Source organism: Strix uralensis, chromosome 6 (genome assembly GCF_047716275.1).
Source record: "Strix uralensis isolate ZFMK-TIS-50842 chromosome 6, bStrUra1, whole genome shotgun sequence".
Classification (NCBI taxonomy): domain Eukaryota; kingdom Metazoa; phylum Chordata; class Aves; order Strigiformes; family Strigidae; genus Strix; species Strix uralensis.
Window position 1 is genome coordinate 23,129,758 of NC_133977.1, and position 27,295 is coordinate 23,157,052.

The window sequence follows — 27,295 nt, forward strand, 5'->3', positions numbered from 1 at the left end:
CAGCACCTATATTCACAGCATGTCACTGCACAACAAATGGGTTAAATGGCTTAAATCATGTATTATGCTTTGTCATGTCAAACTATGGTATGCATGATACAATATAACAGAGATACCTCATTAAAGTTTAAGTTGACAGTTTACGTAGGAAATAAGAAATGGTTCTCAGGTGATCATCATCTATTTGTTGTCTGCACTAAATGTGATCTATAACTAGACCTGTTGGAGGAACATCGGTAGGTTGCACAGGCTTCTCACTGCTTTGAAAAAGTAGGAAAACAAAACATTCATCTATTTCAAAGGACATTGAATTACTCGAGCATGTCCAAAGAAGGGCAACAAAGCTGGTGAAGGGTCTGGAGCACATGTCATACGAGGAGCGGCTGAGGGAACTGGGGTTGTTTAGTCTGGAGAAGAGGAGGCTGAGGGAACTGGGGTTCATCGCCCTCTACAACTACCTGAAAGGAGGTTGCAGAGAGCTGGGGATGAGTCTCTTTAACCAAGTAACAAGCAATAGAACAAGAGCAAATGGCCTCAAGTTGCACCAGGGAAGGTTTAGACTAGATATTAGGAAGCATTTCTTTACAGAACGGGTTGTTAGGCGTTGGAATGGGCTGCCCAGGGAGGTGGTGGAGTCCCCATCCCGGGAGGTGTTTAAGAGTCGGGTCAACATAGCGCTGAGGGATATGGTGTAGTTGAGAACTGTCAATGTTAGGTTAATGGTTGGACTGGATGATCTTCAAGGTCTTTTCCAACCTAGACAGTTCTGTGATTCTGTGAAATTAATGACTGGCCATTTGTATTCATACAAGAATCAGTCAATTTTGCTTAACTTTTTATTATTTTTTTTAAGTGCAGTAATTTTTTAGACCTGTTTTATTATCACTAGCAATATTCCTCTCTAGCCTAATTCCACTGGAGTCTAGTAGTTTCCACAGAAACTGAATGTTCTCCTGCAATAGAGAACTGGCCAGTAGCATTTTTATGACTTGGCCATTTGGGTACAAAGAATTTACTAAACCAGTGTGACATTTTACAGTTATTCTTAACAAGCCAGAAAGCTGGATGAAGTTTATTAGAACATATCTTGAAATTTTGGAGTCTTATAATGAGCCAGAGAGGAGACTACTCATAACTATATAAAACACTGCTATTTCATTCTGATTTTGTTTAAACAAAGATTTGGACCTGAAATCACAAGCAAAGTTCATGGTACGTGAAACAACTGGATTGTTATTTCCCATATAAAATAATACGTGAACTGCTGAGAAGAAAAGAAGTTTGGTGCTACAGAGTACAAGAAAACATCTGTGCCAGCTAGCTCCAGCCTTTCCAGTGCTCTGTACTGGATACTTAAAATAGGATTTTAAGTTCTATTACAGACACTGGTTTACATTGCATTTTATCCATATACTTATATACACTCACACAAAGAACTATTGTGGCATTCACAGGATGTTAACAATCACATAAGCCTGTTCCGACTCCTCTGAGTTGCTCCTTTGAAATAGTGGTGGTGTTTCTAGTGCCAGATTTCTTTCAGAATAAAAGGTGGTTACTGCCTATACAATTTGTGAAACAGCCCTAAGGATAGATTCTAAAATGGACTACTACACATGAAAATTTTATTGCAGATTCTAGGTTTATGTAAACTTTATCATTTTGTCTCTTAAAATGAGGAAAAAATTCATAAAGCAGAAACTTTGAATAAAACAAATAATTACTATACCACTGTTATTTGAACTAAATAAAAATCACATGACCTTACCTTTCCAGCATAGTGCTGAATACCAAATGACAGTTCTACTCCTTTTGGTCTCCAAAAGTATTTGCATCGTAAGTTATCTTCAAATTTATCTAGACATTGAGAAGAGACATTGATATAAATGACTTAGAGTAACTAAGTAAAATCTTCACCCTAATTAGGGATGGTTTGCTGCTCAAGAAGCCAGAACTACTATAAACACATATATTATCAGATTGCTCAGAAATAGCTGTGTTCCAGCTTCTCTGTGCTTTCTTCCAAGCTGCCACTCCTGAATGGAACAGCTCATTCCAAACTAGACCAGTTAAGACTGTCTTTCAAATCCCACTGTTTGTGGATAGTTTTGTGCATGGAAAACTATCAAATAACAGAGGCCAATGAGGAGGTGTGATGACTTTCCATATTTTGATATGCATTTGCTTGTATGTACATATAGGGTTTGGCGTGGGTTTATTTCAACTATGCACATTCAAAGCTGTGCATATACTTCACTTGTTTAAATGTGTATTATTTGTATTTTCCCTATCTTCCTTTCTCCATTCGTTTAGCTTTGTATTAAGTATATTAAGTTAATGTCTTCAGGCTGGGACCATCTCTCATTTACCTTTGGACTTGTACAGAAAAAGAAGCTTCTATCTGAAACCTGTTCTAAAGAAGCTTTCTGTTTCCTGTGACTACCTCTGAAGAGCTGACAGAAAAAGAAACACCACTTTCTATGAAAAATGTCTTTTATGCCCTGTGATATTTTGTATGCTCTTTAATATTTTGTAATTAAATTAGTGCTGATACTGTAAAACTTGCTATTATATTTCTTTATCTGAACAAGCAACTAAAGACCTGAGGTAGGAATCAACTGATAAAATTCTCTGTCATGTTGTGTACATCAGAAAATATTATCAAAATGTTTTTTCTAACGTTAGAATCCATTAATATTTTGTGTTAGGTTTTCCTTTCTATTAATGCTTAATCGAGCTTCTTTTTAAAGCAAAAAGAATGAAGCTTGGAATTTAGGGGGGCAGGGGGGGAGGTGGTGAAATGAATGATTGTCTGGCCCATCTGGAGAGGGCAAAATATCCCATTTTGCTGTCTCCTTGAGGGATCCTGCTGTACTGTGTACAGATCAGCAGTAAGACTGATTTGCACTGGACCAAGGAAAGTGCCTCTGTGAAGGTGTAAGTTCAATATTCAGTATTAACTGATTTATAGGACCCACAGGGAGGCACAAAGCTTTAGTACACATATGAGGACTGAAATGAAACCAGAGCATTCATTCTATTGGTGACCTAAATTCAAGTTTCAACTCAGCCTAGCAGAAGTGAAAAATCTTGTACATATATTGTGCAATTTAACAGGCAGCTGTTATTTTTCTCTGACTAAGTTTGAGTCTCTGCTGCACATTCCATTGAAGGAACTGGAACTTTCATAGTGCAGGAAAAATGCAGCTCTAGTAAATAAAAGCGAGACAACAGTTTTAAACATGGCAAGCGCTGCACGTTTTAAAGTTGGCACCAAGATTTGTTAAAATATACGTAAAATATGCATGAAGGAAGGCAAATATTCAGACAGATGGCACTCCAGAAATAACACACACTTTCTATTTATGATGAGATAATCTGGAGCGAAGCAGTATTTTCTAATTGGATAAACATGGGCCTAGGAGCTCTAAATTCTACTCTCAACACTAATGCTGCTCACAGGGTGGTCCTAGACACAAGATTCTACTATGTCTCAGCCTTCCCTTCAGTAAATGGGGATAAACGCTGCTTGATGTACCTCGCGTGTAGGGACAAGACACAGGTTATTTCCTTGTAATGCTGTAAAGACAGTAAACCCTTGACACCTGATACATAAGATAACTTTTGCAATATAAAAAGAACAGAAAACACATAAGCAGAGAAAAACAATGAAGCACAATGAAAAAATACACTTAAAATGTCAAATGAAATGGCACAACCTCAGCAGGACAACTAGGCTAGTAAAACTAGAGTAAAGATGTCATTCCACCCTCTCAAAATATATTTGTTATTTCCCAGAACTTTTGTTTGCACATACCAACTAAAGTTAGGTCTGTTGCCTGAGGAAATCGACTTTCTTCATCTAGTAGAGACAGGAGACCCATGGGTTTCTGGAGGAACATATCTAGAAGTGGACGGTTGTCCTCATACTCCACTGTGGCAGCATCAATTCCCTCACTCTGATATTCCATCTACAAAGTCACCAGCACAGTTTTAATACTGAACCAGTAAAAGCAACATCATCATTTCTGATGCACAGCAATGCTCTATAGGCCCCAACAACATTATTTGCAAATCTTCAACTGAAAGAAGTCACTGTCTTGCATTTAAATCACATACCCATTTTATAGTTTATAATGTACTCCTGAATATAATCTGTGGTTCAGGACAGCTGATTCAACTAGATCTCATCAGAGCTGAATTTACCTGCTCAAGTGCAAAGATATGTTGATTGAAATAAAACTGGATCTGTTCATTAGCAATATTTATGCACAGCTGTTCAAAGGAATTTCTTGCGAAGTTCTCAAATCCAAATATGTCTAGTATTCCAACATTCATCCCATTTTCAGCATTGCTGCATGTGAAAATATAAACAAAATTCATCATGGGCAACACCAAGTTAAAATCAAAATAAACATGGTAACTAAGATTGCATAATTTATTCAATCTGCTGCAAAAAGAGAGGAGAAAAAAGTGTGTTTGAACCCAGGATGACTTGTTCATTTGTTCAGCATCTTTAACACTTGTTTTCCACTTGTTTCTTGCAAATTTCCATGAAAAAGGCAGGAGAATCATAGGTACAGAGTAACAGACACTTAGTAGCTGTATTAAAACAAGTGGTTTCAATAGGCAGAACCCAAATAAAATCTGTCTGCTCCTCCAGGTAGACAAAAGGTGTCACTTTAACAGTATGTTTTTGCTATGCTTAGTCAGAAGGGTAATTACCAAGTCTTCTGCTGATACAAGCTGGACTGTTAAGAGTCCATGTGCTAGCCTAAGTATACTCATACTACAGTCAACATTAGAACTACAAGTATGGATGAGGACACGTCTATATGATCTAGTGCAGTGCAAAGTAGAGATCAGAGGCATTTTCTTACCACCTGAGGGGTTCTTTTGTTTTTAAAAATCTCTACAGCTGCTCGAGAAGACCAAAGCAGCTAGATCAGTACCTGGCAACGAAATCGTAAGGATGCACAATGTGAACCTTTCTGTAATTATGAAAAATAAAAAATCATCACCTACATCTCAAGCAGCAGCACAATAATAATCCAAAATCTGTATTTATTACCAGCTTACAAAAGCAGAAAGACTGTAAGGACTGTGAATACATAATAAAGTTTTTCAGTGTACCCAAATTATTTACCAGACTTTGGTATGATTTTTAACATTAACTACGCAGGAAGCATCTTTTTAAAGAATTGTACAGCACTAACCACCCAATTTTCATTGACTTCAGTAGCTAAAATCCACTGAGCTTTTTGAAAATGTTGGGGTTAATGTCCTGGAAACAGAATTCAGTATCACAGCATGAAAGACATTTTGAAGCCTTAGCCAAAATAAACACAGCACCCTTTCTGCAAAATCAAAAATATACAAATGGATGAACCCATCAAAGACATATGCACAGTAAATACACATGATTCAGTGATGTGTAACTTGCCATATATTTTTATCTGGCTGAAGCAGCGTATTAATACGATTTACGATCCAGCTGAAGAGCCGGCCATAAAGTGCTTTAGACATGGCATCTCGCACGTCAGCTGCTTTGTCCACTGTGTTTGTTCGGATAATAGTCTCCCCTCGTGTTACAACACAATGGGAGGTTAGGGCCTCTTGAAGTTCTTCTGACCCAATACTTAGTAGTGCAGCAGCTAAAAGATAGTAGAAAAAAGACACGACTGATTATGCAGTGGAAGTCACCAGCATTGCCCAACTGCTACCACAAGTTAGAGATTCTTACAAATACAATCAAATTGCATTTACAGAACTGACAATGCTAAAATGTATTTACCATTATCTAAGGCTTCTGGGTTGGGAACCTCACTTTTATCTGTTTGATGTTGTGAAGAAATGGCAGCAAACTCAATATTTCCAGTATTTAAGATTCCAGTCAGAATTCTGTACACTGAGTACACTTCCTGTAAAAGATGACAAGAAGCATATTAAGGAATCCAATTAGATATATAGATCATATTTAGGCTATAAAAGAAAAAGGTGGGCACTGAAATGGCTATTAAAGCTTGTAGCTTGCTCTGAGAAAAAATTCTACAAATTCAAGTGAGCTCCTATTGACACAGAAAACAGTGTGATACAGAATTGTGATCAGACTTGCCTGAGTATCAACTGAGACCTTAGGCTGGTCTTGGCTTCCAAGTGTGTGGTTATGCTTTCACAATTCAATTCTGTCATAAGAGATTCTGTGGCACGGGTGTGTATCCACAAAGCCAAACAGTAGCCTGTGCACAGGCAGCACTGGACGTGTTTTTTATAAAAAAGGTCAATAATGGTTTAGCAACTGGATCTCTTACCTCGTCAGTGAATCCTATAATTCTAAAACAATGCTGAATTGCTTCAAACTGTCTTCCATAGGAATCTTTAGTAACAATATCATGCATGACTCTTCCAGTTTCATTATCAATATATCTAAATAGAGTAGGAGAAAGAAAACACCATACTAGCAGATACGCCAGTACAATCCCCAGTGTCTCAGTAACTGGAAAGAACATTTATTTCAATATCTTCCAATTATATACTTTGGTGCTAATTCATAAGAAGTTTTTGTTTCTGTTGCACTAACTTTTGCTTATTCTTTGTTGGTATCTACTAGAGTGTTACCAATATTTCACACACATCCCCTCACCCAATCCAGATCAGATGCACCGAAAGTAAAAATACCGATTAAAAAACACAACTCCAAAGCATATTCTGGGTTCTTACTGAAGCATTACAGTAAGAAATCATAAGGTGATTGTCCTGATTTGAAAGTACGACAGAATATCTACGTAATAAGAAGCTTGATTCTTCCTTCTCCTCCTCTTTAAATAGTTCAAGTTCTCAAACAAATACAAATAATGTAATGCCTTATTGTCCATCCTCTTCTTTGCTTGGGAGGATTAAAAAAGATCCTTAAGGGATGGAGAAAGATTAAGAGAGATTTTAAGGCATCATACTGAAAGCAAGGGCTGATCAATAGCTAATTATAACAGGCAGTTAAAACAAGTGAGTTATAGTTACCTAGGAGGCTTTTTATCGGGAAGTCTATATTCAGAAAGTTTCCTCTGGTGATAAAGGCCAGCATAAATATAATAAAATATATGGAAATTTTTCTCTCCCCTGGAAAAAAAAGTATCCTTTTAAAGCACATGTGTTTATTCTTGTGGCGTCTTGTACAATGTAAAAGAAGTTCTTATCATGAGCTCACTAAGTAGGTAGCAAATCTCCCACGTGTTTTAATGGTGTAGGATCAGCAACTGTGAAACACAGAAAACCCAGCCAACCACAATATTTCTCCAAAGAATGGAGCAGCTCTGACTTCCACTCCAAAAGAACCTAACTGACTATTCTTGTCATCATAGCACTGTACAAAGGGTCACTGCTTTAGCAGAAGACACAAAAGCATTTAAAAGAAAGAATTTTTGAGAATTAAACAGAATCCAAACGTTATATAAATGTGAAAAGACAGACAATTAATATACCTACACAGCCTGTTTTATGACCCTTGATTTTTCAAGTAGATATTCAGAAATCTTTGCCCCCATTACAGCTCCTGTAGGTGTAAACATCATTTCCAGGTATTTTCCGAAGCGACTTGAGTTGTCATTGATGGCAGTGCAGGCATTCCCAAATGCTTCAACCAGAGGATTCACCTGAAGAATTTTCTCACGCAAAGCACGGTTATTGGCCTTGACAGAACATATTCAGATCAGAAGGACCATTAAAAAATATATTGCTTACTCACAATTCAATTCTTGCTTCAGAAGCATAGCATCCCTTTCTCATGCTTGTATGGCCTTAGATACTGTGCTAACCTTTCTATTTATACAACAGGGCCAACAAATTGATGAGGAAGTCGATCACAAGTAGGAAAAAACAGATTCTTCTTTCTCTGCAATTGTTCTGCCTCTGAGGTGTCATATAATTTGTTAGAGCACCAAACCCATCAAAAACTAAGCATATCTACTTAAGGTTAACCTTACACACTTGATTTTCACATAATTGTGCATTAATAGCATTATTTGTGATATTTAAATGTGTAAGAGCTTCTAAGATTAGAGCCACAGCAAGATCTGTCATTCTTTATTGTATAAATGAACAACAGTATACGTGATAAACACTGTAGATAAGTACAGGCACTGAACACTCAGGATCTGCCACCTTCTCTTTAAATATGGAATGGCTTGGTGTGGGTCATACTCTAGTACCTTAATTCAATACTCTCATATGCAGGATTACTCCATCCCTAACTCAAGCAGGACAATTCACATGAACAAGTATTAAAGATTAAATAAAGCGGAAATTGGGGGTGGGGTTAGGAGAAGTTGTACATAGTTTTACATGATTGGCTAAGAAATACCTTTCCCAAGAAGGTCAAATGTTGGACGATCAGATGGGCACTTTCTGTCTTTCCAGCACCACTTTCCCCACTGATGATAATGCACTGAACACACAAAACAAAACAGAAAAGTGCACAGCTCACCACATAGTCACTTTCAGCTGTTACTGCTCCTATCTGTTATTTAATGTTTAGTACCAAGACCAGAAAATACTTTAAGGGTCTATTCCCTCAACTCCCTTCTGAAAGGAAAGATCAGCAAAGGCTCAGTGAAATAATTTGTTCCCTAGATTACTAAAATGTGTCTCACAATGCCTGATAGCAATGTGCATATGTGTGAAGCAGTGATTGAATTTCTAAGGGCTATGACACATAAATGAGTGACCATGTCTATAGGCTAACACATGCTATGCACATATGCAGCTTGTTTCAAATGATGAGAACTCAGAAAATTTCCACAGTTCAGTTGATGTGACATAATTCAACCCTGCATCTGAGCTCACTGCATTGACTTCATACGAATTAACATGAAGCACAGGGTAAAGCTGTATTTAATACACTGACCAAAAGTCTCCTCCTGGCTTTAAAAATAATCTTAAATAATTGCTGCTATGTACAGAGGTTATTCTGTAAGTGATGCTGATATTCAAGCTAGAACAACAAACTAGCATCTAAATATTTCTGAAAAATATGCATGTGTTCACTGCATGATTCTGGGAGAACATATCCATCTTCTTCCTGAGTCAGCAGTCCTTAACACATGGTATCCAAATAGCTTCCAGACTCAGGGATTAGCTAGAATGGTCTAAATCACTTGGTATCCTCCTTTCTGCTGTTATGCTTCACAGACAAGATGGAAGTAGGCGGCCAGTACACCCTGAAGGCCACTTCACATCTGAATACTTTAGAATGAACACTTCAGGTCACAGCAAGTAAGAATTCTAATAGCATGTATTATTTTCCTAATTTTTCATGTGTTCCACAAATCACCCATACAAATATTAGTCTACTTAAGGTACAGTATCAGCTGACATATAATTAAAATGTTAACACTGAGCAGTTGCACAGATTCATGTGTTTTTATGCAAACACCTGAAAATTATTTGCACCACACTGTGAACATACAAGATTCTTGGCTGGGAGAAGGTACAAGGGCCTAAAATACGTGGTGCAATGACATTTCATATAGAACTGAGCTTTGTGAAAAGGTCTGAAAGATGTAGCAGTTCTCTGGTAGTGTCTTGTGGTGTCTGACAGCAGGTGCAGTGATTGACTCTGAACAATGTGTGCAATATGACATTTGCAGCTCATTTATTTGTTTCTTGTTGGGTATTTTTGTTCTTCTTGAAAATGGGTAACCCAATGATGGATTTACAGGGTTAAGATACTGTGTTGGGTTTCTGCATGGCAAGGTTTTGGTAGAAGGGGAGGGGGCTACAGTGGCAGCCCCTTGTGAGAAGCTTCTTGAAGTTCCCCTGGCTCCAAGTTGTACCTGCCTCTGGCCAAGGCGAAACCAATTACCGATGGTGGCCGTGCCTCCACGATAACGTATTTAAGAAGGGAAACTTGAGAGGAAGGGGAGTTGTGAGGGAAATACCTATGCAAACACTGAGGTCAGTGGAAGAAAGGAGGAGGGGGGGGAGGTGCACCGGAGTAGAGACCCCCCTGCAGCCCATGGTGAGAGGGCAGGCTGTGCCCCTGCAGCCCATGGAGGTCACCAGTGGAGCAGGTGCCCACCTGCAGCCTGTGGACGACCCCACACTGGAGCAGATGGCTGTGCCCGAAGAAGGCCGGGACTCTGAGGGAAGTCCATGCTGGAGCAGTCCACCATCCCTGGGAGGACTGCAATGTGAGGGACCTACACTGGAGCAGATCGTGAAGAGCTGCAGCCCATGGGAAAGACTCACATCAGAGGAAGCGTGCGGAGGACTCTCCTGTGAGAGGGACCTCACGCTGGAGCAGGGGAGGAGTGTGAGGAGTCCTCCCTGAGGAGGAAGGAGTGGCAGAGACAATGGGTGATAACTGACCGTGACCCCCATCCCCTGTCCCACCGTGCCACGGGGGAGGAGGAGGTAGAGAAATCAGGACCAAAGTTGAGCTGAGGAAAAAGAGAGGGGTGGGGGGAAGGTGTTTTTAAGATGTGGTTGTATTTCTCACTGTCCTACTCTGATTGGAAAACTAAGTGTTTAAATTAAATCGATGTTCTTTTTCTTCCCCTAATGAATCTGTCTTTTGCCCATGACCATAATGGGTGACCCATCTCTCCCCCTATCCTCATCTTGATTCCCAAGCCTTTTGTTTTATTTTCTCCTCCCCATCCCTGAAAGCGAAGGAGTGATTGAGTGGGTGCATGGTGCTCAGCTGCCCTCTGGGCTCAAACCATGACAGATACCTAACTTAATTGCCTTTGTGTGACTAGACAACAGTTTATACAGTTAAAGCCCATGAGTTCTTGTAGAACTATGAAGTTCAACAAGACCAAGTGCAAGGTCTTGCACATGGGTTGGGGCAATCTGAAGAACAGATACAGACTGGGCAATGAGTGGATTGAGAGCAGCCCTGAGGAGAAGGGCTTGGGGGTATTAATGGATGGAAAACCGACTATGAACCAGCAATGTGCGCTCACAGCCCAGAAAGCCAACCATGTCCTGGGCTGCATCAAGAGATGTGTGGCCAGCAGGTGGACCTGCTCGAGCGGGTCCAGAGGAGGCCACAAAGATCATCACCAGGCTGGAGCACCTCCCTGTGAGAATAGGCTGAGAGAGTTGGGGTTGTTCAGCCTGGAGAAGAAAAGGCTCTGGGGAGACTTTAGAGTGGCCTTTCAGTGTCTTTATCAGGGGATGTAGGGATAGGACAAGGGGCAATAGTCTTACACTGAAAGAGGGAAGATTGGATACAACAAACAGAATCAATACATTTCTGATCTGGCTACAGTGTTTATCTAATGCACCTTTACTGGAAGAACCAACATAACATTGGCCAGGTAATGAAGATAAACATGCTCCTGTAATCCTCTGCAAACAGAAAATAGGAAACCGATTTAGATCTAAATGCAAATTACTTCTTAAACGGGTATGAAACATATAATATTAAAGATGCACAAAGTTAGCCTGACAGGGTGTGTCAAAACTAATTTTTTTCCCCAGATAACAAGCTCTCACATAACTTGTTCTATATGAGTACTTGTTTTCTTTAATGCCTCCATCAAAACGCATTGCGCTGGTTTCAGCTGGGATAGCGTTAATTTTCTTCCTAGTAGCTGGTATAGTGTTGTGTTTTGGATTTATTATGAGTATAATGTTGATAACACACATATGCTTTTAGTTGTTTACTAAGTCAAGGATTTTTCAGCTTCTCATGCCCTGCCAGTAAGAAGGCTGGAGGGCCACAAGAAGTTGGGAGGGGACACAGCCAGGACAGCTGACCAAAACTGGCCAAAGGAATATTCCATACCATATGACATCATGCTCAGTATATAAACTGGGAGGACGTGGCTGGATTGCTGCTTGGGGACTGGCTGGGCGTTGGTCAGTGGGTGGTGAACAACTGCACTGTGCATCACTTGTCTTTTCTTGGGTTTTATTTCACTCTCTTTTTGTTCTCTTCATTATAATTATTACAATTATTAATATTTTTTATTTCAATTATTAAACTGTTCTTATCACAACCCACGAGTTTTACTCGTTTTCGATTCTCTGCTCCATTCCATCAGTGGGGAGGGGGTAAGAGAGAGCAAGCAGCTGCGTGGTGCTTAGCTGCTGGCTGGGGTTAAACCATGACAAGCACACAAGTCATTAAAGAAGTACTAACCATCTCTCAGGCCAATGTACTTCCACATACTGAGTAGAACTCCTTTTTTCTTCATCTTCAATGTCCCTTTTATTTGTCTTCTTTGTTTGGTATTTTCTAATTACACATTTTTTTATTATTTTATTCTGCTTTTGTGATTTTAAAAAAGCATTTTCTGTGGCTTATTGTGTGATGTGGGTAAAATCATGATAATTGTGTGCAGGGTAAAATCAGGAGGATTTTATAAATAAAAATAATTATTAGCCCTCAATATTCATGTACATACAGCACATCAAATTAGAAAGAGTACAAAGTTACAATCTTACGAATGGAATAAAAAAGAAATCTAGCTTCTACAGCATGGCATTCCATTCTCATTAAAATCATTGCTATATAACTGGATTTGTGTCCTTATTACATTTATATTAGACCTATCCTTAATATCTTTTACTAAAAAAATCAGTTAATGGTCCCTATTTTTTGTGACTTGTAGTTAAAGGAATTGATTATCCATTGCTTGATGGTGTCTTTATGCAATGGAAAAGTGGTTCAAACTATATTAATCTGCTATGGCATTGAGACCCTCCTATCTTACACAAGTGTAAATTATTACAATAATTTACAGAGTGTGCAGCTGGTGTCAACTGCCGGGACTTCACGGATATCCAGGAAACTATACTGGTCAGGTAACTCTATCATCTTATTCGACATTTTAGTCGCTTTTATGCCACTGTGTCCTCTTCAGAATTCCCAAACCTGACTAGATTTCTACTCCATTTTTCCTGATGTAGGAATAAAAGCATTAAAGAAAAGATTTCCCAAAGTACAACATAACAGAATATTAGCCATAGCCATGCAGCATAGTTGCAGTATGATTAACATGAAATCTAAACCAAAATGAACAGATTCTTACCTGATCTTTGCTGAAGGTAACCATACTTTGATAGGCAGCATCTGCAGAGGCAAATATGTGGGGGGGATTTGATGAACGCTTCACACCATGGTAAAGCTTGGAGAACTGAATTTAAAAAGAGCACACGATAGTAAAAATACACAATTAGCTACATAATTAACAGAAAAGAGGATAGTGACTATCTTTTGCCAGTTAAACAGAAGGTAGATGCCTGTTTTACCACAAAATTTCCACTGAATCATCTGGAAGAAGAGTGGTAATTCTTGGCACTGCCCAACTTCCAGAATACAAATTACAACACCTAAATTGCACTCCGATGTTTCCCGCACAAGACAGTGGAGAGAACTGTATCACAAGGAACAGAAGTTCAAACACAAGCAGTCAACCACAGAAATACCCAACCTATAGGGAAAAAAAACTTTAAAGATAACAGTGAATCTGAAATCTGGCCCATGTACCTGCAACCCTGATTTAGGCACCCATGGAGACTAAGATTTATGGCTCCACCTCTCCTCACATTTGTAGGGAATTAACCTGCCTCTGTCTTTACAGCATTTGGTTCACTTGTTTCTTTTAAGCAGCAGCTGATGGCACAGGACATGTAATAACCCAATAGCCAGAGCAATTCTTCAGGAAGCAACAGCCTCAGCATGAGGAGGTTCATATAACATCTTGTGTTTCCCAGAACAAAGCTAAATGTCAGACAAGAGGCACAGCTGTGGCTGGGTTAATCTTCATCCCTCCTGTGGAATTTGTGCCACCAAGCAGAAAGGAATGAAGTCAAATGAGACCGAATTTTTTAAAAAAAAAAAAAAAAAAAAAAAAAGAAAAAAAGATTTGTAGCCACACTTTTCTGGAAAAAGAAAATGCTGGGGTTTAGTCTGTGCTCCTAGCTTCCAACATCACTTAAGTATTTTTGCCAGTGGTGTTAATAAAAAAGGTAAAATGAGTACTGTCCACAGCTTGGAATCTCTCTTACCTGGGGAGAATAAATGCTGAGATTCTGGAAGGGGTTTAAGGCTATTAAAATGTCTCCAACATAAGTATAAATTTGTAAGTCAGCATAGCGTTTCTGCAGCTGATGGATAATTGTATCCTAAGAAGATTACAAAAAGTTTGATAGTTAAACAGTATTTTCCCAGTTAGGAAGATTTTTATAAATATACTGAGAACACTGACTAAGAAATACTTATTATAGTGTTACTAATTATTTTTCAAATGCCAACACCATAAACCAAACAAATATTTTCAAAATTCTTGCTAATGCCATAAAATTAAGTTAAATGGCAACTCCTATTTCCAGATTAGTACATAGCCAGCCTGAGAAGTAAACCTTCTGAATAGAAAATGGCCATGCATATTATTGCTGCACTTCATCGTACATTTCCATTTAATTTTTTATTTGACCATGAAATAAGGATAATAATTTTTCAAGGATTACATTTTAAGTGGTAGTGACAGACTGTTTTAAACAGGACACTAGCACAATTTAGTATTTTATCTTTTTCTTGCTGCAATGCAATTTAAGGATCATCAAAACAAAAATTTACAGATACTTTGAATATAGGTGATATAGTGAAATACACAGCTGATAATGGTTTATCACTTTTTATCCAGAAGCTGTAAATACCATATTACTCTATATAAATTCATCAATTTTAGGAAAAATCACTTAAATATAGATCTTCATGACTAAACTTCACATTTTAGCTCACAAAATAATTTAAACTAGTATCACTCTTAATTAAATTCTTCTACATATTAGGATTCACTGCTACTGCTTTTATGTCACTATAAAGAATATTAACAAATTGATGATAGCATATCAGTCACATCACAATTCCTTTGCCACTGTGAGCAAAACTTTGTAAGAAGGAATTCTTCTCATTCTGTTAAAAGAAGCCTAAAAAGCAGAAACAGGCAAAATGTGTGACACAATTGTCAGAAACTGGTACTCAAACAGTACAGTACCTCATCTAGAACTTCCAGATTTACCAGATCGTCATCTAGAGAGTACCTGTCAGCTCCATCCACATGGTAAGGTCTTCTAGTATGTATTCGTTCATGCCTGGAAGTTTGTTAGTAGAGCACCAGTGTTATAAAACTGTATCAAAGACAGCAAACATGAAGAGGCAATGGGAAGTCATGGGTGAGTGTTTCTGTCATGTGAAAAACACAGACACACTCTTTGAAATACATATTTTTGTTTGAAATACATATTGCCTGAAAGCAATATGTCAGCTTGTTGTCCAGTGTAATATCTGTTTTCTCTTTCACAATATATAACCCTATCTATTTATCAATGCTCAGAGATGAAGAATTATCTGTAGGCTTACTACTCCCCACTCACACAGTAAAGTACAAAAAAAATTCTCCCTCTTTTCTCTTCCCTTCTCACTCTAAGTTAATAAGCTACTACTTTGTTTAATTAAATCTTCTCCCACATGTACCCAGTCTATAGTATTGTCATCTAATGAAGTTATAAGAAGCAATAAGTAGTATAAAATCCTTCTGTTACCTTGGTGTATGCCAAAGTGCCTCCTCAGATGACCCTAGATCTGGCCCAAAAAAACATTTTTGAACCACAGCTGCCATCAGACTCTAAACTGTATGTATGTTCAGTCAGCTTGTCCTCAGAGGTTTAAGCCACAGAATAAGCAGCAGAGACAAACTGTCACATAACCCCCCTTTATAATCAGATTATACTGAAGGAATCTTTGAAAATGCTGTGTATATGTTTTTAAACAACACATCTTGTTGAAACAGGGACAAATCAAGAGGCTGTAATATGTCTTCCACAGAGGGGGTAAAATATGAATGCTGTAAGCACAACTAGACTTTTCTTTACAACAAACATAATCAAAGCATAGTAGGAGGACACCCACTGAGATACAGTCTGCATCCTGCTGAGTAACATTTAGCATTGATCCTCAATGACAGTCCCTGACAGATTGTTTCTGCATTGGTTGCCATGTAGAAAGTAGGAATCACATGATCACACATCCCAAAACAACATTTAGTATTGTATCAAGCACTAACAGAATGGTACTATGACTTGGCAGGAAACACTGTTCATCTATAATGTTGCAGGTTAATATGAAGATGTAGCAAGTCTTTTTTTTCTTTAATCATATCTCCATAAACTCATGGAATCCTGTTTCAAAAATGAGCACTGAGGCTTTTGCTTTTTTCCCCTTTACCTAGAATTCTACATTTGAAGCTAGTCAGCTTTCATTCAGTAAAGAGAATGTTTTCATATCCAAGAGCTTTTATATCATCAGAAGAATTATTGCATGGAAAGCCTCTCCAAAGAGGAAGGAGGAGAAGAGTGTTAGCTATGAGTACAGCTTCACTGATAACTGTGAATCACATTTAAAGATCCTATTTTTTTAATGTCTATTTTTTTTCATTTTCCTTATTTACTTTTGGCTACTCAATGAGCTCTGGAAACCTATGCTGTAATGGTTTACTTGAACTGTAACTAAATAAAACTGTGCAAACTGTTTTGTCATCTAGGAAATAAAATAGTGGAAACACAGGCTTTGCTGACAGCCCCACTTACATTTTACATCCTACATTCCCAGAGATGGTAGTTTGCTTGATGTTGTACATATGAAGAAATGAAAGAACACAAGTAAGAAGCTATGAAAGAAAAATTGTTACAGCTGATATTATTTCTACTGGTCAGAATCGATATATTGTGAATTTGTTCAAAGTTCCATTCAACTAAATTTTCTATTTTCAGATCTTTGATTAGGTGGCGGGTTGTGGGTTCCTTCTGGCTTTTTTTTAAGCAGTCGCTATATTCAAGAACATTACGCTTTGCTGACAAGCCAGATCCTCAAAGGAGTAGGAATACATGTAAGTGGCCTAATGTACTACTGTTTTTTCTAATTGTTTCTGTTTCAAACCAGAATTCAACCTCCTACTTCACTGCAGAGAAAAATGCTATTGTAAATAATGTAAATCATTTAGAGATGGAAGCACCCATCAGTCTACAAATGACACAAATATTATAACCGTTGCTTAACCTCATGGAGATGTAACCAACAAAGCGATGGCTAGACATTATAGCTAACATAACTCATCTATGAAGATTTTTGTTTCTGGAGCAAACCATCATGGCCACAATACTAAATGACAACAAGCTGCAAGTATGGATGTATCTATCAGAGGTGCAGGGAGGAGGGGGAAGAGGGCACATTCAAACCCAAGCAGAATGGCTTTGTAAACTAACCTGTTATCTGATTGTGTATTAAACTCCCACGTTTGTTCTCCTTAAGTAATAAAGGAACCAAATTTAAATTATTTAAATAACTAAGGAAACTGGCCTTAGTCAAATATAAGTAAAACATATATACCTTTGTGCATATATTTTCTTGTGCTTAACTCATTTTCCTAAGTACATGATTAGGAAGAGGATATTAGGAGCATAACATCACATTAGCTTCAAATCTCCTGCTGGCCTCATCAGTTTTCTACTGATCCTATGTCCTACTGATATATTGGCAGAGTGGGAAAAAAGAATACAGACAGTAACTTTTAATAATTTCCACAATTTTAAATCAGAAAGACAATCTGCTTTTAAAATAACTAAATTTAAAAAAAAAAATTAAAAAGCAGAAGGAAGCACTCTTAATTGGGGAAATAATTATCAGTATTTTTTTTTTGCATAAAAAGTAGAATATTAAGCCATTTTTTCAATTACCTTTCCTTTCTTATGACATACAAAATGTACAAATTCTAAGCAAAAGGAATATCAAAGGTGTTAGGTTATCTGCCTTAAGGTTCCAGCAATGTTCTGAATCATCCCCTGGAGGATGTAGTCTCTTCACTGACAAAAGAAGTGGCATAAAGGGCCAGTCACTCAAGGTACCTAACCTTATCAAACCTCAAGAGCATCATTAGATTTATTCCAGAACTCTAGTGACGAGCACTGTCTGTTGAAAAAGATTCTATCTCTCCAAGCACCTTCCCTTTGCCTTTTTATCAGGGAGGAATAGCTGGAAGGGAAAGGGTTTTCTTGGATTTTGGAGGAGGAGCAAAAAGGCAAGAAGCATTTCTCCCTTGGGAGAACAATTTCATGAAGAGGGCAGGAAACATTCATTTGTTCTACTTGTGGGGAAGAGATAGTTTGAAATAAAATAACCTCTTTTTGTACTAGACACCAGCCATAGTAATAGAAGTGCAAATAGCTATATGCTCCTGTGACCCCGCTACAAGCTGAGGACAAGGAAGGAAAAGCTAGATGGACCACACAGACTTCTAGATCGAAAAGTCATCTTGCTCACAGGTCCAACCTGTGGAAGAAAGCAGCACAGACCAAGAATTTTTATGTCCGTTAGGAAGTTTGCTCTCTGGTATCTCCCCTCCAGTCCTAACATTCTTTTATGAATGCCTTTTGGCCTCTTGGTGCAGTTAAGCATTTACATTTACTGTTGTGGGTTTTTTTCTAGGACTGACATAGGAAATACTGTTTCTGTACTTGTTCTTCTTTATGTTATTGCCAATTTTAAAATGAATTGCACCCAAACTGAAATTTACAAGAAAAATACTCAACACAATGAAAAAAGAGTGGAGAGCGTGCTACTGCCACACAAAGAGACACAGCCTATTTCCTGCGCATTGCAAAGAGTTTTGCTCCTGTACATCAAGTTCCATCCTGGAGTAATTTGTTGAAGCAAGGTCATAATAGAAACACTGACACAGCCTTAATTACAATACAAACGCTGCAGCTATAATGAAAATCTGTGCAACCTCCAAGTAAAAACACACAGGCCAAGGATCACTTTTGGGTGCCACACTAGCTTTGTGATTTAAAAAAAAAAAGTTAAAAAAAAAAAGTTTTAAACTAATTTGCCTAATATTCATATAGATGAAGGCTAGAAGAATTGCATTAAATTACACTGTGTATAGCATCAGAGGACTATTTCTGGTTTTGTTTCTGTTATTATCTCTGAGTCCAAAGGAAATTACTGGCTGGACACAATCAAGTTTCTTGCAGTTAATTGCTTTCAAAACTAAATGTGAACTGGCAGAGAACTTAGATATCTGGTTATAAGAATTACTTCCTTGGATGGACTGCTGCTGTAATCCAGCTGGCTAATAAGAAGGGAGAAGCTGCCAAGCCACCGTAGTCTCATCCTAACATCTGACAATGTAGCTTGAACATACCTGCCCTTCTCAAACTATTAGATGTTTAAATTTCTTTTTGCTTTCTTTTCATTTCTTCCTTTTTTTTCCAGGCTTCTTCAAGTTTGATTCTTCCTGATATACAGATTTGCATTTTATCCTTCAAAATGCAAGGTTTCATAACTGTTTGTTCCCCATGACAGAAACAAACTTCTAAATGATGACCAGTAGTAGCACACTGACCCAGCCTGACCCAAAAAGTAACCTCTGAACTCTTTACTGTCCTCAGCAAACTTGTTTAAAACCTTATCCATGCAAACACTAAAGTTTTTTCATTCTTTTAAAAACTGAAACCAGAAGTTGGTAGAAGACCTCTTCTGGTTGATTCCTATGAAGAAGCCTATTTACAGACAGGAACATAAGCTACCTAGTCTGCAGGAAAACATCCAAGAGAGAATGAGCCATGTCTGGAGTTTGCCTCTTCAAAGCTGCTGATAACTATGAAACTGCCACTTTGAACCATATAACTAAATCATTTGATACTTGATCAACATTAACTCTCAGACATCAAATCCAGTATACAATTTTCAGGCCAGGAGTTATTAATCACTTGAGGAAATATAGAAGACCATGGTTTTGCTCAACTTCAGCTACTGTGACATTTGATAGGGCTAACAAAATAAACATACATGGCAACTGGTGATTATTAAATATTTTTGTTACCTTAAAATTATTACAGACTTATCTACTGCATTTCATATAGTCGTCCCATATTAACTCTCCCTAAAAAACAGCCAAATGCCACACAGGGACCCACAGTATCCAAAATTCTGAAAGATGGCTTATTAGAATATTACCAAGGGCAAAATTTTTAGAATGTATTCTGTGAAGACTCTTCTTCCCTGTTTCCAATTCTAAGCTTTTAATCATGTATTTTCCTCCCTGATGTTCTGCTATCAAAAGGCAGTTAATAGATCTGCTACTACACTTGAATTTCTCCATATCAAATGCTGTTGTGACTTTGCTTTTTTAGATTTTCTCCTGCATGCTATACTGGATAGAGCAACCTGTTATTTCAGGATTGTTCATAAATAGATAACTTCTTATTGTTGTACATTCAAAGGGGGGAAAAACCCCAGAAAATTTTCATTTCATTCAATTTTGCTGATTGCCAGTACTCTTCAAACCTTCAGTTAAACATTAAAAATCCTCCAGTTTTCCATTACTTCTACTCACAAACCACTAAAACTTTTTTTTTTTTTAAATGGAATAAAATGAAAAGTTTACTTTTTTGAGAAAGTCTTCCTAAAGGATGCAAGATTTTATCATGAGAATTTATTCAAGGAAGGGCTGGGACAACAGACAGAATATTGGGGTTCCAAATTTGAGTTTCTGTTTTAAATGTCTCCATGACATGCTCCGTGGTATTTTTAAACATTATTTATGGTACTTGAGATACTGCCTAGCTTAAAGGACTCCGGAAGTTTTGATGTATGTTTTTCAACTTTTTCAACACTGAACCAGCTGCCAGCTTTGCCAGGTTTAGATTAAGTCATGACAAGGACAAAAAAACAGGGATAATATTTGATGTTTATAAACAAACTCCAGAGAACATGCCCACTTTTTGCAGTACATTTTGCCTATGTAGACAGCACAAAGAGACATTTAACATTTAGGAATATTAGGAAACAGACTAAATCCCTTCTGACTTATTCCTTCATCAGGCTGGCAACCAGCCTGGATATTGGAATCTCTTGTACTATGAATCAAAAAAGCAACTGACCACATGAATGAGTTCAAGATATCAAAAGGCATATTTAGAAAGTGAGCAGCTCTCTCTTATAATCTCCCCAATGGATTATCAAACACACCCAAACACTGTTTAACAAAAATATAATCTACACAGAGCAAATGTTTACTGTTAAGTGAGAGTTAACAATAACCATAATCTGTAACATATCTTTGCCTAGAGTCTTCCCAGACACTAGGGCAGAAAGAACGAAAGAAAAAATGGCTCAAGCATCAGGCATTATGCATGCTTCTCTTCATTAACAGGTTTCCAGTGACCAAAGGTATAGCATGGCTTTATAGAATAAGTAAAAGACAAAGTTCTTGGCTCAGACAAACTGCTATCTATTTTTTGCAGGTATAATGTATTAAGTAAAGCTATTAATAGCCATTTCATAAGTGGAGGAACAGAGAAATATTGAGGGTAAGTGATATAACAGAGGTTACACAGTAACTCAGAGAGAGAATGAGGAATAAAACACAAGCCTCTACCATGTTTTTGTATTATAATTCAGAGGGTGCTTAAACATTCTTGGTATTTTACCTACATGCAGTTGCATGAATCTCTATCCTGAAGAACTTATCCCTGAAATACAGCAAGATTACTATCAACTTGACTTGTGTACCTTTCTTTACTTAGAGATTATGCAATTAGCCATGAAGTCTTCATCAACACTCAGTTATTATTACTGTACCAAAAACATTTTTATAATTCTGCTTATCATTCCTGACCAATGTTTGCATGTTCTGTTGTCCACACCTTACTGTGACTTAGATTCCTACTTTTTTCCAGTTCTGCAATTTAACGCTACATGAGGTACAAGTCTTTAGGAATTAATTACATTTCTTGTTCTCACAATGTTTTTAGGCACAAGGACACTGAATAACCTAAATGCATTTCACAGTTTTTGTGTGAGTACAGGACTCATAAAAGTAAAAAACAAAACCAAACCAAACCCAAAAAAACAAGTGAGAGCCTGTGACAGCATCCTCTTTGATTTTAAGAAATGCTTCCTGCCTAGAGGCAGCTACATATTGATGGGAATAAGAGTGTTCTGGCTCCCAAAATGAACTCAAATCAGTATGCATGTGTTAAAAAGTAATGATGTGTTTGACTTTAGAATAGATGGGAAAGAAAAATTCAGCATTGCTGGAACTAATATATGTGAAACAATGTTCTGATGTACTAATCTCTGTTTTTTAAGGATTAAAGAACTTTAATAAAAATAGAGCTACTGGACTATTTACCACTGAATAGAATTCTCAAAATTAAACTTCATGTAACTGTTTCTGTGGCAAAGCTGTTAATTAAAAGTATATTGTTAATTAGCATTTATGCCCTGATATTATTAGACAAAACATACACAGTTAACTGATAGCTTATAAGTATCAGTTGGAGAGATATATGGAGAAGAGATAAAGATAGTACCCAGAGCTCATCCTTACGCAGCCATGACATTGGACTTTCTCACAAAGTTTTTCCCCATGAGAGTATAAGAAACAGGCAATCCAGGAGCGGAGTGCTGATGCTGAAATTTCAGCTTCACTCAAGACCATGGCAAAACCCAAGGATTTCAATCTAAAACATGGCAACAGATGAAAAAAGAATATTCTCATTACACGTGTGGAAAGAGGTGTATCCTGGCTGGGTTTACTAAAACTGAAAACACCTATTTGCATAAAGATAGGAATCACAGAATCATCTAGGTTGGAAAAGACCTTGAAGATCATGTAGTCCAACCATTAACCTAACACTGACCATTCTCAACTACACCATATCCCTAAGCGCTATGTCAGGAGATATCTGCATCTCACTGATGAAAATAATTTAGGGAAAAATAAAGCTGGTGGAAAAGTTTCAAAGAGCAACTTTTTCAGTAAAAAAAGCAGGAGCAATGACAGGAGCCATTTTTCATTTTAAAAGTAATTTTTTACTAGCATAAGCCTTTTCTTTTTATTATTATTTTCTAACCTAAAGGAAATAATAGAGTATAAAGCTCTTTAGTAACTTAACTCATGGAAAAGTGACAACAATATGTTTGTCAGAAACAAACTGATGATAGCAACAAATGTGTGTGTTAGTAGGCTCCTTTGAGCTCAGCAAGGTCAATGAAGTGCCCCAATGAAGAGCTGTGCTGATGTTAAGCCTAGCTATACTGCACACAAAGTTTATAAATGAAGAATGAAAGAAACTGAATTAAGGAGATGTTTCAGTCTGTGGCTCCAGAAGTCGACCACAATGATCCTGCCAAAAGGGAACAGCTTGCTTCTTTCTACCCCTCTCCCCCCTATTCCTGGTCATGTGAAGTACTCCCTCCTTTACTTCAGCTGTATCAGTTAAGGCACTCCTCTGCAATCACTAAGAGAGTAGAAAATTATCTGTGTGTTTCTGCCAGCTTAGTTTTTTCTCTTACTTTAGAAGTTCTAGTTCAGGAGGTTTTGACAATCACTGAAGCTGCAATAAAAACAGTATCATGAGCTTGTTCCTGGGAGCTGTGGTAAAATGAAAGAAGCCAGTTCTTGCCTTTTCAGTAGCAGTGAACTGCTAGATCAGCTCTCCACATCTCTCCACCATACCTTCTAAATCAGTAATACTGACTTTCTAGTCTGCAGGCTTGCTCTCAGGCACAACAACCTTAAGTGATGTCCCAAAATCGGCAAAACTGGCATGGCTCAACTGGAAAGAGAAGCCTACTAAAAAACCCACAGGTGCTGAGTCAGTAAAGAATCAAAAGATGCAAATGCAAAGCACTGAAACTGGAAGACTTTCAAATGAGACAAAACCCAGATACCTCCTGATCAGTTGTCATCATCAGTGACTCCCTGGGTTCCCTCACAGTAGAAGTGCTATTAACACCAGCATCCTGATGATTTTCCAGTTTCTGGAAATTTTCAGCCTGTGCTCTGAAAACTCTTACTTCTCTTTCAAAGGATTGATCATGTAGTGTTGCTGTACTCCTAAAAAAGGTCATCTACTTTTCTTTCTCTCTGAACACCAGGGAATTAAAGTACATTTCATTGTGCCTGTCATGGGCACATCAATAAACAGAAAAAGCATGCACATATATCCAATGGTATAATAGAAAGGTTTTTGTAAATGTGGGTTTTAATTGGCCTATTTACTTTGACATGGTGACTATACATCCAGATGACTTCCACGGATCACCACAAATGAATGCCAGTAAATTGTTTTACAGTACCATCTGGTCATGTGTTCTTTTGCATGTCAGATACTGTATTGAAAATTTTTTTATAAATGCACTGCAGAGCTTTTAAAGGCTCTTAATTGGTACCAATTTTCCTAGGGGTACCATCTTCCTATTGAAGAGCCAAGCTCTTTACTCTTATGAGACTATGTCTATTCTCTGGGGGAAATTATAATTAGATGTTCCTGGTGGTTGGTTCTCTTGTAATAATCTTATGTTTGTAGCCCAGTATTAACACAGACTTGATATTTTACAGGGATATGCTTTTGCAACCTCATTAAAGTTCGTACCAATTTGACCAAGTTTCAAATCTTTGGAAAATCAGCACTTCACCATTCTGAACAGTATGTTGGTAGATTTCAATGGTAAATGATCACTGAATTTTTGTCCTCACTGAGCATGCTCTCAGCCCTGATCAGGGGGCTGGTGCTTCAAAGAACAAGTAAGGATCATAAAATCATAGAATGGTTTGGGTTGGAAGGGACCTTCAAGATCATCTAGTTCCAACCCCCTGCCATGGGCAGGGACACCTTCCACTAGACCAGGTTGCTCAAAGCCCCGTCCAACCTGGCCTGGAACACTGCCAGGGAGGGGGCAGCCACAGCTTCTCTGGACAGTCTGTCCAGTGCCTCACCACCCTCACAGTGAAAAATTTACTCCTTATATCTCATCTAAATCTACCCTCTTTTAGTTTAAAACCATTACCCTTCATCCCATCACTACACCCCCTGATGAAGAGTCCCTCCCCATCTTTCCTGTAGCCCCCTTTAAGTACTAGAAGGCTGCTCCAAGGTCTCCCCAGAGCCTTCTCTTCTCCAGGCTGAACAACCCCAACTCTCTCAGCCTATTCTCATAAGGGAGGTGCTCCAGCTGCCTGATCATCTTTGTGGCCCTGCTCTGGACTGGCTCAAGCAGGTCTATATCCTTCTTACTTTGGGTGCCCCAGAGCTCAACACAGTACTCCAGGTGGCGTCCTTGTATTGGGTTTGCATGACAAGGTTTTGGTAGCAGGGGGGCTACAGGGGTGGCTTCCGTGAGAAGCTTGTAGAAGCTTCCCCTATGTCCAAATGAATCGATGCCACCCAGCTCCAAGATGGACCCGCCGCTGGCCAAGGCCAAGCCAATCAGTGGTGGTGGTAACACCTCTGTGATAACATATTTAAGAAAGGAAAAAAAAAAACTATGGGAGAGCAATTGCAGTTGGAGAAAGGAGTGAGAATATGTGAGAGAAACAACTTTGCAGACACCAAGGTCAGTAAAGAAGGAAGGGGAGAAGGCGCTCCAGGTGCTGGAGCAGAGATTCCCCTGCAGCCCGTGGTGCACACCATGGTGAGGCAGGCTGTGCACCTGCAGCCCATGGAGCTCCACAGTGGAGCAGAGATCCACCTGTGGGCTGTGGAGCACCCCACACTGGCACAGGGGGATGTGCCTGAAGAAGGCTGTGACCCCGGGGGAAGCCTGTGCTGGAGCAGGCTCCTGGCAGGACCTGTGGACCAGTGGAGAGAGGAGCCCATGCTGAAGCAGGTTTGCTGGCAGGACTTGTGATCCTGTGGGGGACCCACGCTGGAGCAGTCTGTTCCTGAAGGACTACACCCTGTGGGAAGGACCCATGCTGAAGCAGTTCATGAAGAACTGCAGCCTATGGGAAGCACTCATGTTGGAGAAGTTTGTGGAGAACTGTCTCCTGTGGGAGGGACCCCCATGCTGGAGCAGGGAAGACTATGAGGAGTCCTCCCCCTGCAGAGGAAGGAGCAGCAACAACAATGTATGATGAACTGACCACAAGCCGCATCCCCCTGCACTGCTGGAGGGGAGGACATAGAGAATGCAGGAGTGAAGTTGAGCCCAGGAAGAAGGGAGGGGTGGGAGGAAGGTGTTTTAAGATTTATTTCTCATTACTCTACTCTGATTTGATTGGCAATAAATTAAGTTACTTTACCCAAGTTGAGTCTGTTTTGCCCATGTTAGTTGGTGAATGATCTTTCCCTGTCCTTTATTTCCACCCACAAGACTTTCATTATAGTTTCTCTCCCCTGCCCAGTTGAGGAGAGGGAGTGATAGAGCAGCTTTATGGGCACCTGGCACCTCACCAAAGTCAACCCACCACAGGTCTCATGAGAGCAGAGCAGAGGAAGAGAATCCCCTCCCTTGACCTGCTGGCCACACTTCTCTTGATGCAGCTCAGGATACAGTTGGCTTTCTGGGCTGCAAGTGCACATTGCTGGCTCATATTCAGCTTTCCATCCACTAGTACTCCCGAAGTCCTTCTCCGCAGGGCTGCTCTCAATCCATTCACTGCCCAGCCTGTATTTGTGCATGGGATTGCCTCAACCCATGTGCAGGACCTTGCACTTTGCCTTGTTGAACTTCGTGATATTTGCAAGGCCCACCTCTCAAGACTGTCAAGGTTCCTCTGGATGGCATCCCTTCCCTCCACCATGTTGACTACACCACACAGGATATCATTATATAATGCCACAACAATCAGAAACACATTCTTTAATAGCAGTTAGGCCCACTGGGTTCAAAGAGGGTAAAGATGACTATTTCTCCAGCAACCTGATCATGTCTCCCCTCCTATCGTTCACTAGCAGAGGAAGAAGCTACCTAATTCACAAGCATGGCTAAAGGCAAACCAAGAGTCCAGGAAAGAACAAGATGGATGCAAAAAGTCTGCTAAGAGTAGAGCTTTAAGGGTAGAAGAGAAACTATAACAGACCTGGGAAAGGTGAATTCAGTGATGAGAAAGCACAAGAGGGCTGTGAGCTACATTATCAGGTGAGGAGGAACACCAAGAACAGAGAAATGGCTGGAAAAATAGAACCAGGAATAGGACTTGCTGAAGAAGGTGAAGATTAGAAACAGAAGCTAATAGAGTGGTAGAGGAAGAAGACACAAGAAGCTGACTAACAGGAGAACAAAGCCTTAAGGACAAAGAGAGAACAGTGAATGAAGACTGATGGGAAAGATGGGTCAGATAACGACCTGGGACAGGGAACCTGGGACTAGTTGGCCAAGTAAATTTGGGGGCATCAGGGACAATAATAGAACTTAGAGTGGTAGGGAGGATAAGATTAGGACTAAACCCCTTGCGATAGAGTCCACTTCACCACTGCAATTTGCAAGTGCTAC

General features: G+C 38.9%; 1 protein-coding gene across 1 annotated transcript in view; it reads right to left on the reverse strand.

The window, feature by feature from the left end:
• MYO3B (myosin IIIB) overlaps positions 1-27,295 on the reverse strand; it is a 214,168-nt gene that overhangs the window by 92,229 nt on the left and 94,644 nt on the right. The window contains 12 exon segments of the mRNA XM_074873256.1: positions 1,769-1,857; positions 3,818-3,971; positions 4,207-4,354; positions 5,444-5,654; positions 5,795-5,921; positions 6,312-6,426; positions 7,018-7,116; positions 7,483-7,685; positions 8,357-8,440; positions 13,038-13,142; positions 14,017-14,133; positions 15,009-15,105. Coding sequence (XP_074729357.1) covers positions 1,769-1,857; positions 3,818-3,971; positions 4,207-4,354; positions 5,444-5,654; positions 5,795-5,921; positions 6,312-6,426; positions 7,018-7,116; positions 7,483-7,685; positions 8,357-8,440; positions 13,038-13,142; positions 14,017-14,133; positions 15,009-15,105 — 1,549 coding nt within the window.